The sequence below is a fragment of the Salvelinus alpinus genome, chromosome 15 (genome assembly GCF_045679555.1).
Source record: "Salvelinus alpinus chromosome 15, SLU_Salpinus.1, whole genome shotgun sequence".
NCBI classification, from domain to species: Eukaryota; Metazoa; Chordata; class Actinopteri; order Salmoniformes; family Salmonidae; genus Salvelinus; species Salvelinus alpinus.
In genome coordinates this window covers 57,212,507-57,228,589 of record NC_092100.1, presented here as the reverse complement: position 1 = coordinate 57,228,589, position 16,083 = coordinate 57,212,507, and the positions used below count along the sequence as shown (strand labels likewise).

The 16,083-nt window shown below is 41.9% G+C and overlaps 2 protein-coding genes across 3 annotated transcripts in view; one reads left to right on the top strand and one right to left on the bottom strand.

Annotated features, from left to right (window-relative positions):
- nat10 (N-acetyltransferase 10) overlaps positions 1–3,189 on the top strand; it is a 25,107-nt gene extending 21,918 nt beyond the window's left edge. For both annotated transcript variants that reach the window (XM_071344201.1, XM_071344202.1), the window contains exons 23-27: positions 51–223; positions 335–454; positions 701–799; positions 926–1,080; positions 1,390–3,189. In XM_071344201.1, coding sequence (XP_071200302.1) covers positions 51–223; positions 335–454; positions 701–799; positions 926–1,080; positions 1,390–1,525 — 683 coding nt within the window. In that variant the 3' untranslated portion in view covers positions 1,526–3,189. The remainder of the gene's footprint in view (positions 1–50; positions 224–334; positions 455–700; positions 800–925; positions 1,081–1,389) is intronic.
- mapda (N6-Methyl-AMP deaminase) lies at positions 3,144–16,083 on the bottom strand. Its single transcript, XM_071344203.1, has 10 exons — positions 15,777–16,083; positions 12,630–12,760; positions 5,498–5,558; positions 5,265–5,352; positions 5,105–5,186; positions 4,466–4,592; positions 4,249–4,329; positions 4,015–4,153; positions 3,673–3,773; positions 3,144–3,554 (listed from the first exon to the last, which is right to left on the bottom strand). The coding sequence occupies exons 1-10, from the start codon at positions 15,819–15,821 to the stop codon at positions 3,363–3,365; spliced, it is 1,047 nt and encodes a 348-aa protein (XP_071200304.1). The 5' UTR covers positions 15,822–16,083; the 3' UTR covers positions 3,144–3,362.

Below are 16,083 nucleotides of genomic sequence, written 5' to 3'. Positions count from 1 at the left end.
GGGCTACAGACAAGTGGTTCTCAATGTCTCACCTGCTTTTTCCTCCCCAGCCCTGAGCAGTTCTGAGCTGTCTGGTCAGTTCAGCCCCTATGATCTGAAGCGTCTGGAGATGTACTCTAGGAACATGGTGGACTACCACCTCATCATGGACCTCATCCCTGCCGTGGCACGCATGTTCTTCCTCAAACAGCTGGGAGACGTGACCCTGTCCGCCGCACAGTGTGTGAGTAGGACGTCACACATACTCTCTCCCTCTTTCTTAATGTAGTGTAACTCTTGTCTATCCCCCTCTTTTTAAATTTTTACTAGTCTAACCCCGTCTGTTCATCTCCAGGCTCTGTTGCTAGGTGTGGGGCTGCAGCATAAATCAGTGGACCAGCTGGAGAAGGAGATTGACCTGCCCAGTTCTCAGCTCATGGGACTGTTCAACCGCCTCATCAGGAAAGTAGTGCAGGTGAGAAGACACATTTAGTAGCCATGAGGGGAAATGTAATTCATTTCTTACTCTACCATTCTATCCATCCTGCTTAGCTATAAGTAGGGAACCCAAAAAAAAACGTTAGTTCCTAGAAAATGTATTGTATGATGAAATGTCCTAAAGTTTTTAACGTCTCGTACTTACTGTGTCTCAGACAATGACAGCTAGTTGATTCATTATTACCCATGTAGTTATTTTCACCATGTTTGTGTGCTGTTTTAGTTCTTCAACAGAATCCAGGAGAAGGCCATTGAGGCAGAGATGGTTGTATCTAAAGACATCTCCATGGAGCCCACGGTCAAAACCCTCAATGATGATCTAGTACGAAACTCTCCTCCGTTTTTATGAATGGCATGACAACAAATGGATAGGTAGACCATAATATGCAATGGTGCAGTGATTATATGAGTCCATCATAGATAAAAAAAAAAAAAAAATTCTCCCCAGGATGAGGCAGCCAAAGAGTTCCAGGAGAAACACAAACAGGACATGGAGAAGGTCAAGGAGATGGACCTGCAACAGTACCTGATCCGAGGAGATCACGAGGAATGGGACCAGGTGTTGAAGAAAGCAGGACAGACAGCTGTCGTCAGCATAAAGAGGTAAGAGGAGAAGCATCTAGAATCCTTGCTATAAAAATGTAATATGCTACCTTCGTCTCGGCCCCGAAGGGTCTGGATAGGTATAAGCAGTGAGTTAGTAGAATTACACCGTATTGCTTACACCTTACATAACTGCAAACATAAAAGGGTTAGGGCTATGGGAAAGGGCTAAGAATTTTCAGTGTTTTTATGGTGGGGCCACCCATATGAAAATGTTTGCATGCGCTACTGTGAATCGCTTTGTTAAGCATTTTCTAAATGGCATTTATTATTACGGCTCATCATGTAACACTGTCTGTTCTCCAACAGTGACAAGAAGAGGAAGTATGAGCAGCCGAGGCCAGACAAAAACGAGGGAGGAGATACACGACACGGCAAACTGAAGAAGAAGATGAAGAAGGGAGGAGGCAAGGAGAAGAACAAGTTTGAAAAGAGGCCGTTATAGTGTAAATTATAGTTGTTTTTATATTAGCTTAAAGATTTTTTTCAGATCCACTTTACTAGTTAGTTTCATAAAAACACTTCTATTTCGTTTTATATAATTTAGTTTGTCTTATGGACAGAAAGAAGGCTGGGAGACCTTCTTGTCACTGGGGCAGCAATGCACAAGCTGCTGGGTCAGGTCTTAGGTTGGGTTTAAAGGTAGATTCAGCGAGATGCCGTACGTAGATGCTACGAAGTAAACCATGGTAATTGGTCCATTTCCGCAACAACCAGGAGCGCTGAAGCGTGATGCTTCTCCGCTGTATTGTTCCCGTAGTTACCCGTGCGCATGCCACAGATACTCTGTTAGACTGTGAGAGCAGTCTTGCATCATGCATCGTCTGAATGGGCGCAGTTGAGCAGCCGCTTTTTTTTTGTGTGTTTTGCATTCCGGGATAGAAGTCGTCCGACTTGCACCAAATTGTTGATTGCATGAACTTGACAAAAATCATGTGTTGAAAGGTCATGGAGTTTTGACTGCAAGTTTCTGCAGTTTCATCCTGCAGCCGCCGCCTGCATTGTGGGAAGTTCTATTGTCAACCAATCATTAGGGTGTTTTTGTTTGACCAATGACGTGAATGAAACAAACCAATTTGCCAAGAGTAGAGAGATGAAATATATACATTATATTTCCCAAAATGTTTTATTTAAGGCTCTCACTAATTGATTGTACAATGTGTGATATGGGGGTTCAAAATGTGTTCATCTCGACATTATAAAGAAAGCCTTTTATAAACACTGCAATGTTGATCAAACCTTGCTGTTGGAAACTGTCTGACTTGAGGCTGTCGCAGATGCACTTCCCTCCCGTCTACAGTCTATCTGCGGTGCTGCTCGTGGCAGCTTCATCACGCTGAATCTACTTTTATCATTTAAAGTCCGTCTCGATATGACCTGCCAGATCCAGACACTTAGAACCACTTTAGAAAAGAACAAGACATTAACACCCCATTAGATATTTCCCCCAAAAACAAACTGAACATAATTCATAATGTTTTTTATTTGTTTGTTGTTCAAATGGGTTTAATTATTTCATTTATTTTAGTTTACAGCAGTAGGACTGTGCTTTGACCAATGGCAGTGTCACCTTTCTCTGTACCCAAGGGTTGGATGGAATGGGACAGAGTACCATCCATAGAATGAAAATTATAATCTTTTAGACTTTCTTATGTACCCACCACCTGAGGATAGAAGACAGCATACAGTGGTGACAGTTCCACCCATAGAAATATAATTATTTGATATGGTTCCACCACCTAGCCCAATTTATCATCACCTGCCTTTTCCTGTACCTACTGTAACCGGCTCATTTAATCCAGTACCAACAATATGGAGTTGCTTACATTCAGATGAGTTGGAATCTGCAAGGATCAACATACTTAAAGACGATTCATTGAATGATGAGCATACGTTTTACTTTTTGTATAATATGACCCAGATATGTCACCTTGCCTCGATCTTCTGTGAATGGACAACGTGCCTGCCGTCTGTTCTAGTATTTGTTTGCGGAGAATGAGTTTCGCATGGAAAGTAAAGTAGCCTACATGAGACCTTTATACTAACTGGGAGACAAGTAAAAGCAACTTGATGTATGTTTTATTGATAAACTACTTTACTAATACAAAATGTCTCCCTTTTGTACATGACTCATGGTCCTGCATTCTTCAGCTATTCTGAGAAGAACGTGTGAAGAAGGGAAAAAAACTCTGCCGGAATCACTAATCTACATCTCATAACTACTCAAATGGTCAAGATTGGTGATTCTGAACCCATAGATGTCAAGCAGCGCTTTCTGTCTGTCATGACTGGAACAGCGTTGGCCGTAGCTCCAGCCACTTCTGGTGTAGCTGCTGCTTTAGGTCTGGGGCGAAGGTGCAGTCTATCGCCTTCTGGGACAGAGTCCACATGTCCTCCTGACTGAGGTTGAAGGTAGAGGCTGCCAACTGGTACTCCTTAGACAAGTCCGTGCAGAACACCCCCTTGTCGTCTGTCTGAAAACAAGAGTACTCCCACAAGATAAGTATGTAACTCTGACTTGCAAGTAAAACAGAAGTGTTGAATTAATAGTTAAACGTTTATGCGTCAGACACATTTCGGGCAAACACTTACACAGATCACACTAGGGTGTCCCATTTGGTACCAGTACAGGAAGTGATGTTGAGAATAGGATGACACTGTCTGACCCTTGACATTAGAGGTTAGGCATAGTTCTGCGGGGAAAGGTTTAGGAAAAATACAGTATATGAATGCTTGGATAGAGGCAACATTAGCTACAACAAGATCAACACTAAAAACAGTTTCTATATCCTTTAGCCTTGATTGTTTAAAATATATATCATTTAGATCAACAACAAAATCAAGTTTTGCAGAAGACAGGTTGACTGGACAATAAATAACCCTTTTAGAGCAATCACTAGACTGTCTTTCCTGCCCTGAACATACTATTCTTACCCAGAGGTGTGTTATGCTTCCGCACTTTATCAACCAGGCTTTGTGACCCGCCCACTTCAGGGTGTAAGAAAGTCCCATGACCAATCCGGTCAGGTGGAATGTTTAGCAGCAGCTCTGATTCGTCTGCCTGAGATGGCACCTGGAACATTGCATTTGTCAAAACTAATGAAAAACTTATGGATAAAACATATCATTTGGAATTGCTTGAATCAGTTAAGTTTTGATGCTACCTACCTCTGACAGGTGTAGAGAGAGTTTTAGTCCACAGTTCTTGGCTTTTTGCAAGGCGGGAAGGAGATCTCTGCCATGGCCCACCTTGGAAATAAGAAACATTTTACATTTCAGTAATTTAGCAGAAGCTCCTATCCAGAGTGACTTAGAATCAGTGCATTTATGACATCTTGAGAAACGTGTCAACCATAAGCACGCAAGGCACTGATCCACTACTGACCGTAGGATCTCCACTGAGGTCCAGCCCCACCACCAGACCATCGGTAGACAGCATGAAGTCCTCTGCCAGTTTAACAGTCTCCATAGCAACCTCAGCCCCATTCCTACGGTCAACAGCTACCAGGAACCTAAATGGGGGGAAAAAATTTCATTGTAAGTTACTATAACTTTTTATAGTTATTACCATACCAATTTCTACCCACATTTACATTTCAGTCATTTAGCATTTGCTCTTATCCAGATAATGAATACATGTTCATACTTTTTTGTACTGGTCCCCTGTGGGAATCAAACCCACAACCCTAGCATTGCAAGCGCCATGCTCTTAACAGCCACACGAGGCTCTGTCCTTGATTGTTTGGAAACAGCACTTCAGCATTCATAAGTAAAGCCAGCATTACAAATGCATTGAAAACATACCATTCAAAAGTAAAGCAAGCATTACAAATGCATTGAAAACATACCATTCAAAAGTAAAGCAAGCATTACAAATGCATTGAAAACATACCATTCATAAGTAAAGCCAGCATTACAAATGCATTGAAAACATACCATTCATAAGTAAAGCCAGCATTACAAATGCATTGAAAACATACCATTCAAAAGTAAAGCAAGCATTACAAATGCATTGAAAACATACCTGACTTCAATGTCAACTCCCTCATTTTTACATTGACGGATGGCCTCGATGACAGTTTCCACATACCTTCTCTTTGTCATTCCTAAGTAATACAAAACAAATGTAAGCGAAGCCCTGCATATAAGCGATCCAATCCAGTGTGTCTAGCTTGTGGCCTTGCCTGTGGTCTTCTCCTTCCGTGGGGTACTTCTCAGTTCTAGATATTTTACTCCATCAGCTGCGAACTCCCTGATGACATCTTTGGCAACCTAGAAACAAGGACAGATTTTTTCAAACGTGTTCAATGCTAGACTGGCTCCAGGCTCCATCGAGTTAATAGTGTTAGGTTTATGGGTGAGATTGTTTAAGTTAGTGAAGCTGCAAATAAGTGACCATAGACAATGTGTAATTTACCATAAGAATGTCCTCCTCTGTATCTACTAACTGATGGATGACTTTGAAGACCTGGAAACACCTGGAGAGACAAGATGACAGGTTGTTGTGACAGTAAAATTACAGGTCATTGTCAATAAAATTACTTTTTATTTGTATTAATGTCAGCTGGTATATTCCCAACTTGATACATTTCTGAATGTAAAAGTGTAAATAAATTGTTAAATTCCTGCATAAAATGGGTACTACGCCAACTCCTGGCACATTAGTGTGCTTACATTGTCTAATGCACTCAGTGGTAAGGGTATGGAATTCTGGGTAATCCACAATTGTTGTGGGCGAGTTAAGAATTGAATGCCCTGGGATAAAAACTGACATTAAGTTGTCGTAATTCACATTTGTATCATACTGATAACATATCAACTACTGTTGATTTGGTGTCAAATAAGACATTTTACAGGGCTCCAGACTAACGTTCTCCCCAGGTGGCACTCGTGCCACAAACTTTTTCAGTTGGTGCACCAGCCCATGAAACATGAAAAAAGAGGAACAGGCCGAAAAGATTCTCATCCATCTCAGGCACAGAACAAAAGATGTAGTCTAAATCGGAATCAGAAACGGTGACATTCATACTAACTCGGATGCCATTAATGGTCTCCTAAGGAAACATTTCAGCTGCAGTCAATACTCATATACAGTGGGGAGAACAAGTATTTGATACACTGCCAATTTTGCAGGTTTTCCTACTTACAAAGCATGTAGAGGTCTGTAATTTTTATCATAGGTACACTTCAACTGTGAGAGACGGAATCCAGAAAATCACATTGTATGATTTTTAAGTAATTAATTTGCATTTTATTGCATGACATAAGTATTTGATCACCTACCAACCAGTAAGAATTCCGGCTCTCACAGACCTGTTAGTTTTTCTTTAAGAAGCCCTCCTGTTCTCCACTCATTACCTGTATTAACTGCACCTGTTTGAACTCGTTACCTGTATAAAAGACACCTGTCCACACACTCAATCAAACAGACTCCAACCTTTCCACAATGGCCAAGACCAGAGAGCTGTGTAAGGACATCAGGGATAAAATTGTAGACCTGCACAAGGCTGGGATGGGCTACAGGACAATAGGCAAGCAGCTTGGTGAGAAGGCAACAACTGTTGGCGCAATTATTAGAAAATGGAAGAAGTTCAAGATGACGGTCAATCACCCTCGGTCTGGGGCTCCATGCAAGATCTCACCTCGTGGGATCTCATCTCCAAACTTTTCACTGGTACGGTATGTATGCAAATTAATTACTTAAAAATCATACAATGTGATTTTCTGGATTTTTGTTTTAGATTCCGTCTCTCACAGTTGAAGTGTACCTATGATTAAAACTACAGACCTCTACATGCTTTGTAAGTAGGAAAACCTGCAAAATCGGCAGTGTATCAAATACTTGTTCTCCCCACTGTATATCCCACTCGAAGACTTCTGCACAATTCTACTCAAAGAACAGCAGGATCCATATGAATACTGGTTGAGACTGAATCGAGCTACAGAAGGCCTGAAGGAGCAGGGTAAGGCAAAGGATGATCTCAACACAGGCATTACTTACATGTTCATCAGGAACTGTCCAAGCAAAGAACTAGCCTTCACATTCAGAACCAGGACTATTGACAAGTGGTCTGCACAGTAGAAGATGTGCTAAACGACTACAATGCTGAGATGAGCTTCAAAGCCAATGCAAAAGTGCATAGAGAAACGAGTAAGAGAATCTCAGTAAACAGAATGAAGGTTACTTTTACTTCAGTCCGATTCGCAGATAAACAGGAGCCACAGCCACAACAAGAGCTCAGATCACTGTTCTAGAGCAGGAGTTCCCAAACTTTTTCACTCAGGCATTGGGGAACATTCTGTGTGCGCACACGCCACGTCTAGCACTGTTCATGATACAAACTGTTAAGAAGAGAACATTTTGCAGGTTTAACGCTTATTTCCTGCAATTCTACACATTTTGTCATGGGGTGCAGAGTAAATTATTGCCGTTTTAAAACCAATTTCCTAGAATTCTACACATTTTACCATGTTTTATGTGAGATCATGGGATATTTGAGTGGGCTAAAAAACATTAGCTGACATGGGCTAGTTGATCTGGACATTTCTGCCAAGTTATAAATAGCTCTCTAAGGTATGCAATGACTGACATGACGAGGTAAACTGATGATGCACTACCCCTCGCACACCCCACCGTTACTCTAGAGAGCAATTGATATGCTAGAGAGTGTCTTGCTGCCTGGCCCAGCTCAGTCTAACTCAGGGAAAAGGACTGCTAGTAAACTACCCAAGATTGAACACCTGAATGCCACACCATGCTCTGTGTGCCATGATGCTACTCTGCCGTGAGAACAGGCGGTGTTTCAGGTGTCATTCAGCTGACCACTCAAGGCGCAACTGCCCGGGAGATGAAGAGAACCACAACTCCGTTGGAGCATGGAAATTAACTGGTCTGCGCTCAGGAGAGGACAGTGCAGATCATAAGAGTGAGACTCCCATCACCACCATTGATGATATGGAAGATCGTGAGTCACTATACCAGCTTGACAGCAACAGTATCCCAGACCACAAAACTGTCGTTTTTCAAGGGGCACAGGGAATAAAGAGGGCTGACAGTTTATTCTACACACCTGTCTCTGTTGAAAATGGCCCTACGCTAAAGTGGATCAATGGCATGCACTCTGAGTGAGGCAATGTATGATCTTGACGTATCATTCCTGCACTTGTTGTGCCAGGTCAAGCTGATGAGATGATACTAGTGTCGTGTCTTTGGCATCATTAAAACTGAAGACTTATTTATCAAATAACTCTGTAATTATTATTACGCGATTAAACGGATTAATCATGTAACTGTAATTAACTAGGAAGTCAGGGGAAACCAAGGAAAATATTCAGATTACAAAGTTATAATTTTCCTAATATAACTTTCATATTTTAATATCTTCTCAATTAGTCTTCGAATTAATAAATTATTATTTACCTCACATTAGTCTCATTCCAAATGTCGTAAATTGTTGGTTATCTGCACGAACCCAGTCTTCACTATGAGTCATCCATACATCAATTGTCTTAAAATCATTTATTTACTAACTAAGTAATTCACAGAAATGCATCACACAAACAAACAAATTAGATATGTTTACAAAGAAATTATAGGGGGATGTGCCCTAGTGGGCTAAACCGTCATGGCAGCTTGTTAGACAGAGTGATAATTATAACAATTGAAATGCTAATCCTTTACACATGAACGCTCACTCATTCGGGAACAATTGCAATCAATATATATATTTACGCTCAGTGTGTCGTTGGGATCTCTGTTGAAAAGTTTGTTTCTGTTGGAGAGTTTGTCCGCGCTCTCTCTGTCGTGGTTAGAATGGATAGTTCAGAGTGACATTCATTCATGTCGTTATAGAATAGATGTTTCGGCGGTTGTCGGTCTTCGCATTCAATGATACCAAAGACTTGTTCTTATTCTGTCGGTATCGATAGTCTAAGAGTTTAACCACGTGGTATGGTTAAAAAAATTCAGCCATCTACTCAAACCTTAGGTTTATGGTCTCTACTCAAACCTTGGCCCTCTCGTGGTAAGCTGGTCTGCAACCTTAAGTCATCTCGTAATTGAGGTAAGCTCGGTCTCCTCTCAAACCTTGACCCTCTCGTTATCGAGGTAAGCTGGTTTGGTGATAGAAAACCCGGGCGGGTTTTTTTCCCGGAAGAGCAGAAAAGGGCCTGTCCCAGGACGCAAGACCATAACTGTGCTCATAGGCGGTCCTCTGATTTAGTTAAACTCCAAAGGGAATTGGAGTTTCCTTCATTAAACAGTCCAAAATTACATTACACAATTTCACAAACAGTATCATCCTCACTCATTCATCTTATACAACAATTAGATGTAAGCCTCATATCTGAGGCTATTGTATAAACAGCATTATGGTAATGTGGCCGTATTGTCTCCCATGAGTTTCACAAAATTGTACCAAACGGACCTGTTCGTAGCTGGATTCTTCACCAATCTTTTATACCTTCTCCAGAACATAAATGTCGTTCGGTTCTCCAGTTCTGTGAGGTGGAAGAAATTCCTTTGTTCTCTCTATGACACTCACTCTCTATACTGTCTGGCCATGAGGCAGGATCTTCCCTAGGAATTTCCGACCCTTCTGACCACAGCAGCCTGGTTGTAGGAGACAGAGAGAGATGGTGCCGAGGTAGGGGGATGGTGCTCGCGGTGTCCAAAGAGGAGCAACGCCATAAAGAAACTGATAGAGCTTCAAAAAGAAACAGTTACTGGAGACTCATGTCCTTGCCTGACAATAATTAAAGTGAAGAACACTGTCAGTTTATGTCACTTCTTTCCAATTCAGAGAGGTTGAGATGTGAGTCTGTGTCAGAAAGAATAGGTACAGTCAAGCTCAAGCAAAGGGTTACATTACAGCCACAGAGTGAACATCTTGTTTAGGGCAATTTACCTGCGTCTGCAGTTATATCATTAAGCAGCACAGTGATCATTGAACCCACTCAATCCAAGTCCAGACCAAAACACATACTGGTAGGGAGGGTTATCACTCCATTATGGGTAGATGGTTCTATCCAATTGAAAATAGTCAATCTTACAAACGAGACAATCGTTCTGAGGAGAAATGCAAAAATTGCTGATGTGTCTCCTTGCATTACAGTAGAGGACTTACCAGAGTCTGACAGTATCCAGTCTAATGTGCACTGCGCACAGAGCTACAACACCCCATCAAGAACAAAGAAAGAGATGCACACCTAGCTGCACTCGGCGGAAATGTTTTCTACTCGACAATCGATCTCACGTCAGGCTTCATTAAGGTTCCTTTACACAAAGAAGACAAAGGTACACAGGGTTTTCATCACCCTTTGGACTCCGTAGGTTACCGCAGGACCTTTTGAACAGTCCAGCGAGGTTCATGCGCATGATGACGTCCATATTCGGTGATGAGAACTTCACAAGCCTACTGTGCTACCTTGATGACCCAATGGTCTTTGCCCCTACTGAGCAGCTAGCTCTTGAATGCCTCCAGATGGTGTTCTGTCAACACACAACCTGAAGCTGACTCTCAAAGAGTACCACTTTTTTTTAAAGATCTGTCAAGTTTCATGGTCACATCTGTGATTATGGTGTGCAAACAGATCTCAAAGCACACTGTTTTACAATCACGATATCTGATATGGCTTTGAAATACGAAGAGCGTGAAATTTGGCATCGGCCATCGCGAGTGCACCAGGCCTCATTGCAAAGTTTTTTTTAGGACATTACATTTACTGTTAGATTAATACATGGCTGCTAGCAGTAGATGTTATATTTAGAATTAGCGATTTAGCTAATGTGTTTTGAGTTTTTCACTACGTTGAGGGATAGGTTGTTATTCTGGCACCACCCGTTATTCTGACCTCCTCTCTATAGGCTGTCCCGTCGTTGTCGGTGATCAGGCCTACCACTGTTGTGTCGTCTGCAAACTTAATGATGGTGTTGGAGTCAGGCCTGGCCATGCAGTCGTGGGTGAACAAGAGGGGAGTACAAGAGGGGAGTACAAGAGGGGACTGAGCACGCACCCCTGGGGAGCTCCAGTGTTGAGGATCAGCGTGGCAGATGTGTTGCTATCTACCCTCACCACCTGGGGGCGGCCCGTCAGGAAGTCCAGGATCCAGTTGCAGAGGGAGGTGTTAAGTTCCAGGCTCCTTAGCTTAGTGATGAGCTTTTAGGGTACTATGGTGTTGAACGCTGAGCTGTAGTCAATGAATAGCATTCTCACATAAGTGTTCCTTTTGTCCAGGTGGGAAAGGGCAGTGTGGAGTGCAATAGAGATTGCATCATCTGTGGATCTGTTTGGGCGGTATGCAAATTGGAGTGGGTCTAGGGTTTCTGGGATAATGGTGTTGATGTGAGCCATTACCAGCCTTTCAAAGCACTTCATGGCTACGGACGTGAGTGCTACGGGTCTGTAGTCATTTAGGCAGGTTGCCTTTGTGTTCTTGGGCAAAGGGACTATGGTGGTCTGCTTGAAACATGTTGGTATTATAAACTCAATCAGGGACATGTTGAAAATGTCAGTGAAGATACCTGCCAGTTGGTCAGCACATGCCCGGATCACACGTCCTGGTAATCCGTCTGGCCCCGCAGCCTTTTGTATGTTGACCTGTTTAAACGTCTCACTCACGTCGGCTACGGAGAGCGTGATCACACAGTCGTCTGGAACAGCTGATGCTCTCATGCATGCCTCAGTGTTGCTTGCCTCGAAGCGAGCATAGAAGTGATTTAGCTCGTCTGGTAGGCTTGTGTCACTGGGCAGCTCGCGGCTGTGCTTCCCTTTGTAGTCTGTAATAGTTTGCAAGCCCTGCCACATCTGACGAGCGTCGGAGCAGGTGTAATATGATTCAATTTTAGCCCTGTATTGACGCTTTGCCTGTTTGATGGTTCGTCGCAGGGCATAGCAGGATTTCTTGTATTTCTTCTTCCGGGTTAGAGTCCCGCACCTTGAAAGCGGCTGCTCTACCCTTTAGCTCAGTGTGAATGTTGCCTGTAATCCATGGCTTCTGGTTGGGGTATGTACGTGCAGTCACTGTGGGGACGACGTCCTCAATGCACTTATTGATAAAGCCAGTGACTGATGTGGTGTACTCCTCAATGTCATCGGAAGAATCCCGGAACATGTTCCAGTCTGTGATAGCAAAACAGTCCTGTAGTTTAGCATCTGCTTCATCTGACCACTTTTTTTACAGACCGAGTCACTGGTGCTTCCTGCTTTAATTTTAGCTTGTAAGCAGGAATCTCATTTCCATGTGGGTTTTATGCTAGCAAAGCTTCCTCTTTACAACATTTTTAAGAGTGCTGTTAATATCCCTTTAATGATTGAACATTCATCTATACTGTGTCCCACCATTGCAGCTTGGTAATAATTTAACGGAGTTCCTTACTAATCAGTAACCTTAATTCAAATCAAGTACAAGGGAGGAGCGAAAATCCGCAGACACTCTGCCCTCCGTGGAATGAGTTGGACAAGTGCCATACATTATATTGTATGACAAGTGCCATAGAATGCACTATGGACTCAGAAAAAGAAACAAACAATCAATTCTGTCATACGTACTCATCCAGTGTCCTCCGCTGACCACTGCGAATAGCAGTCATGCCGTGTTCGATGTTGAGATGAGGCTTTCGAGCCACGAGTTTCTCGATGGTTGATAAGCTGACAGAGCCATTGAGATGGGCATGAAGCTCCTGGGTAGAGAAGAGAGGATGACACGCAAGAAGTTAGAGTACAAACCTGTTGGACTGAAATACAGTTGAAGTCGGAAGTTTACATACACTTAGGTTAGAGACATTAAAACTTGTTTTTCAACCACTCCACAAATTTCTTGTTAACGAACTATAGTTTGGCAAGTCGGTTAGGACATGTACTTTGTGCAGTACACAAGTAATTTTTCCAACAATTGTTTACAGACAGATTATTTCACTGTATCACAATTCCAGTGGGTCAGAAGTTGACATACACTAAGTTGACTGTGCCTTTAAACAGCTTGGAAAATTCCAGAAAATGATTTCATGGCTTTAGAAGCTTCTGATAGGCTAATTGACATAATTTGAGTCAATTGGAGGTGTACCTGTGGATGTATTTCAAGGAATACCTTCAAACTCAATGCCTCTTTGGTTGACATCATGGGAAAATCAAAAGAAATCAGCCAAGACCTCAGAAAAAAATTGTAGACCTGCACAGGTCTGGTTCATCCTTGGGAACAATTTCTAAACGCCTGAAGGTACCACGTTCATCTGTACAAACAATAGTACGCAAGTATAAACACCATGGGACCACGCAGCCGTCATGCCGCTCAGGAAGGAGACTCGTTCTGTCTCCTAGAGATGAATGTACTTTGGTGCGAAAAGTGCAAATCAATCCCAGAAACACAGCAAAGGACCTTGTGAAGATGCTGGAGGAAACAGGTACAAAAGTATCTATATCCACAGTTAAACAAGTCCTATCTTGACATAACCTGAAAGGCCGCTCAGCAAGGAAGAAGCCACTGCTCCAAAATCGCTATGAAAAAGCCAGACTACGGTTTGCAACTGCACATGGGGAAAAATATCATAGTTTTTGGAGAAATGTCCTCTGGTCTAATGAAACAAAAATAGAACTGTTTGGCCATAATGACCATCGTTATGTTTGGAGGAAAAAGGGGGATGCTTGCAAGCCAAGGAACACCATCCTAACCGTGTAGCATGGGGGTGGCAGCATCATGTTGTGGGGGTACTTCACAAAATAGATGGCATCATAAGGCAAGAAAATGATGTGGATATATTGAAGCAAAATCTCAAGACATCAGTCAGGAAGTTAAAGCTTGGTCGCAATTGGGTCTTCCAAATGGACAATGACCCCAAGCAGACTTCCACAGTTGTGGCAAAATGGCTTATGGACAACAAAGTCAATGTATTGGAGTGGCCATCACAAAGCCCTGACCTCAATCATATGGAAAATTTGTGGGCAGAACTGAAAAAGCATGTGCGAGCAAGACGCCATACAAACCTGACTCAGTTACACCAGCTCTGTCAGGAGGAATGGGCCAAAAATCACCCAACTTATTGTGGGAAGCTTGTGGAAGGCTACCTGAAACGTTTGACCCAAGTTGAACAATGTAAAGGCAACCAAATACGAATTGAGTGTATGTAAACTTCTGACCCACTGGGAATGTGATGAAAGAAATAAAAGCTGAAATAAATCATTCTCTCTACTATTATTCTGACATTTCACATTCTTAAAAGAAAGTGGTGATCCTAACTGACCTAAAACAAGACATTTTTACAAGGATTAAATGTCAGGAATTGTGAAAAACTGAGTTTAAATGTATTTGGCTAACGTATATGTAAACATCCGACTTCAACTCTATGTATAAACTGCACTCCACACTATTCTACGGTATCTTAGTCAATTTTAATATTGCATCACCCATTTCATATGTATATACTGTATTGTATTCTATACTACACCAGTGACTGTTAAACAGCCATCTCCAGCACATCAGAGGCTGCTGCCTATATACATAGATTAGGAATCACTGGCCACTTTAACACTAGCCACTTTAATAATGTCTCCGTATCTTGCATTACTCATCTCATATGTATAAACTGTACTCTATACTATTCTGAGGTATCTTAGTCACTTTAATTGTGTGTAAATATTGCATCACCCATCTCATATGTATGTATATACTGTATTCTATACTATGCCACTGTATTTTAGTCCAATGCTGCTCTGATATATATGTATATATATTCTTAATCCATTCCTTACATAGATTTACGTGTATTTTGGGTATATGTTGTGAAACTGTTAGATATTATTTGTTAGATATTACTGCACTGTCGGAGCTAGAAGCACAAGCATTTCACTACACCCACAATAACATCTGCTAAACATGTGTATGTGACCAATACATTTTATTTTATAATTTTTTTCATTCAGTTTTGCCCAAAGGATTGTTAGTGTCCACCCCCTTTTCAAAGAAGCCTGCCTTGGGGAAGGGACAGGGGCCAGAGTAAGAAGACACAGATAGAACAATGAGCCAAATATTAATGTGAAGCATCCAGTTGGCGTTTCACTCACACCCAAATATGGTGATGGAGGAAGCCCAGTGGCTGGCAGTGGGAGAAGATGAAATTAGATGGATTTTGGCAGACATTCTGCTAATTTTCTCATTGTACGGAACATCTCCATACAGTTTCCTGTTTCTAAAACTAGAATCTGTAACAGTGGACTGTGTTTTGTAGACTTTACCCTTTGAATAAAAGTTTCAAAAAATTGTTTAGAAAGAGTGCAAGGGCGATTTGAGTTACTGCACATGCGCACTTCAAAGTAGGCGTTCCTTAACGGAAATATGCAAATAAATGCTAGAATGCACCAATAGGATCTCACCAGCTCATGCTTGGCTCTGCCTACCTTGCTTGCTCTGCCTACTATGATTAATTTGCTCCCATTGGAAGGCAGGCTCTAGTCTAGGGTTAGTTATAAAACTCTTTGACGAAGCACCGCCCAAAACACAAATTGTAGTCTTTTAGAGACTGGAAAAAAATGTGTTTATTTGTATATTTAGCAATGAATCCACCGATAGGAGGCTGAACGTTTACCTCAGCTTCTCCAAGCCGGCTAACGTCAGCTAGTTAACATGAACGTTTAAACTTCTAAAAAAATCAACTTAATTGTCTTCAGGTAAAAAAATCGAATATATTGTAGACGGCTACTTACCACTTTTGGCAGCTGTCGGTAGAATAAATCAGCCTCCTTCTCCATTCTAATTGTTTTATTCAGAAATATATGTACTCAATGATCTATGAACCTGTGCGATCATCATTTTTTTTCTGGTTGCTTCCTTTGTTTTCAGTGCTTATTTAATCGTCGCACCACTAAGTTGCAACAGTGAAACAATCCCCGCTTTTTCCTTCTCGTTCCTATTCTTCCTCCATCTTGTATAATATTATTGCGGTCCGCAAACAAACGTTAAGGGTGCATGCCGCCACCTACTGTACTGGAGTGTGTAGTCAATCACAGTTTA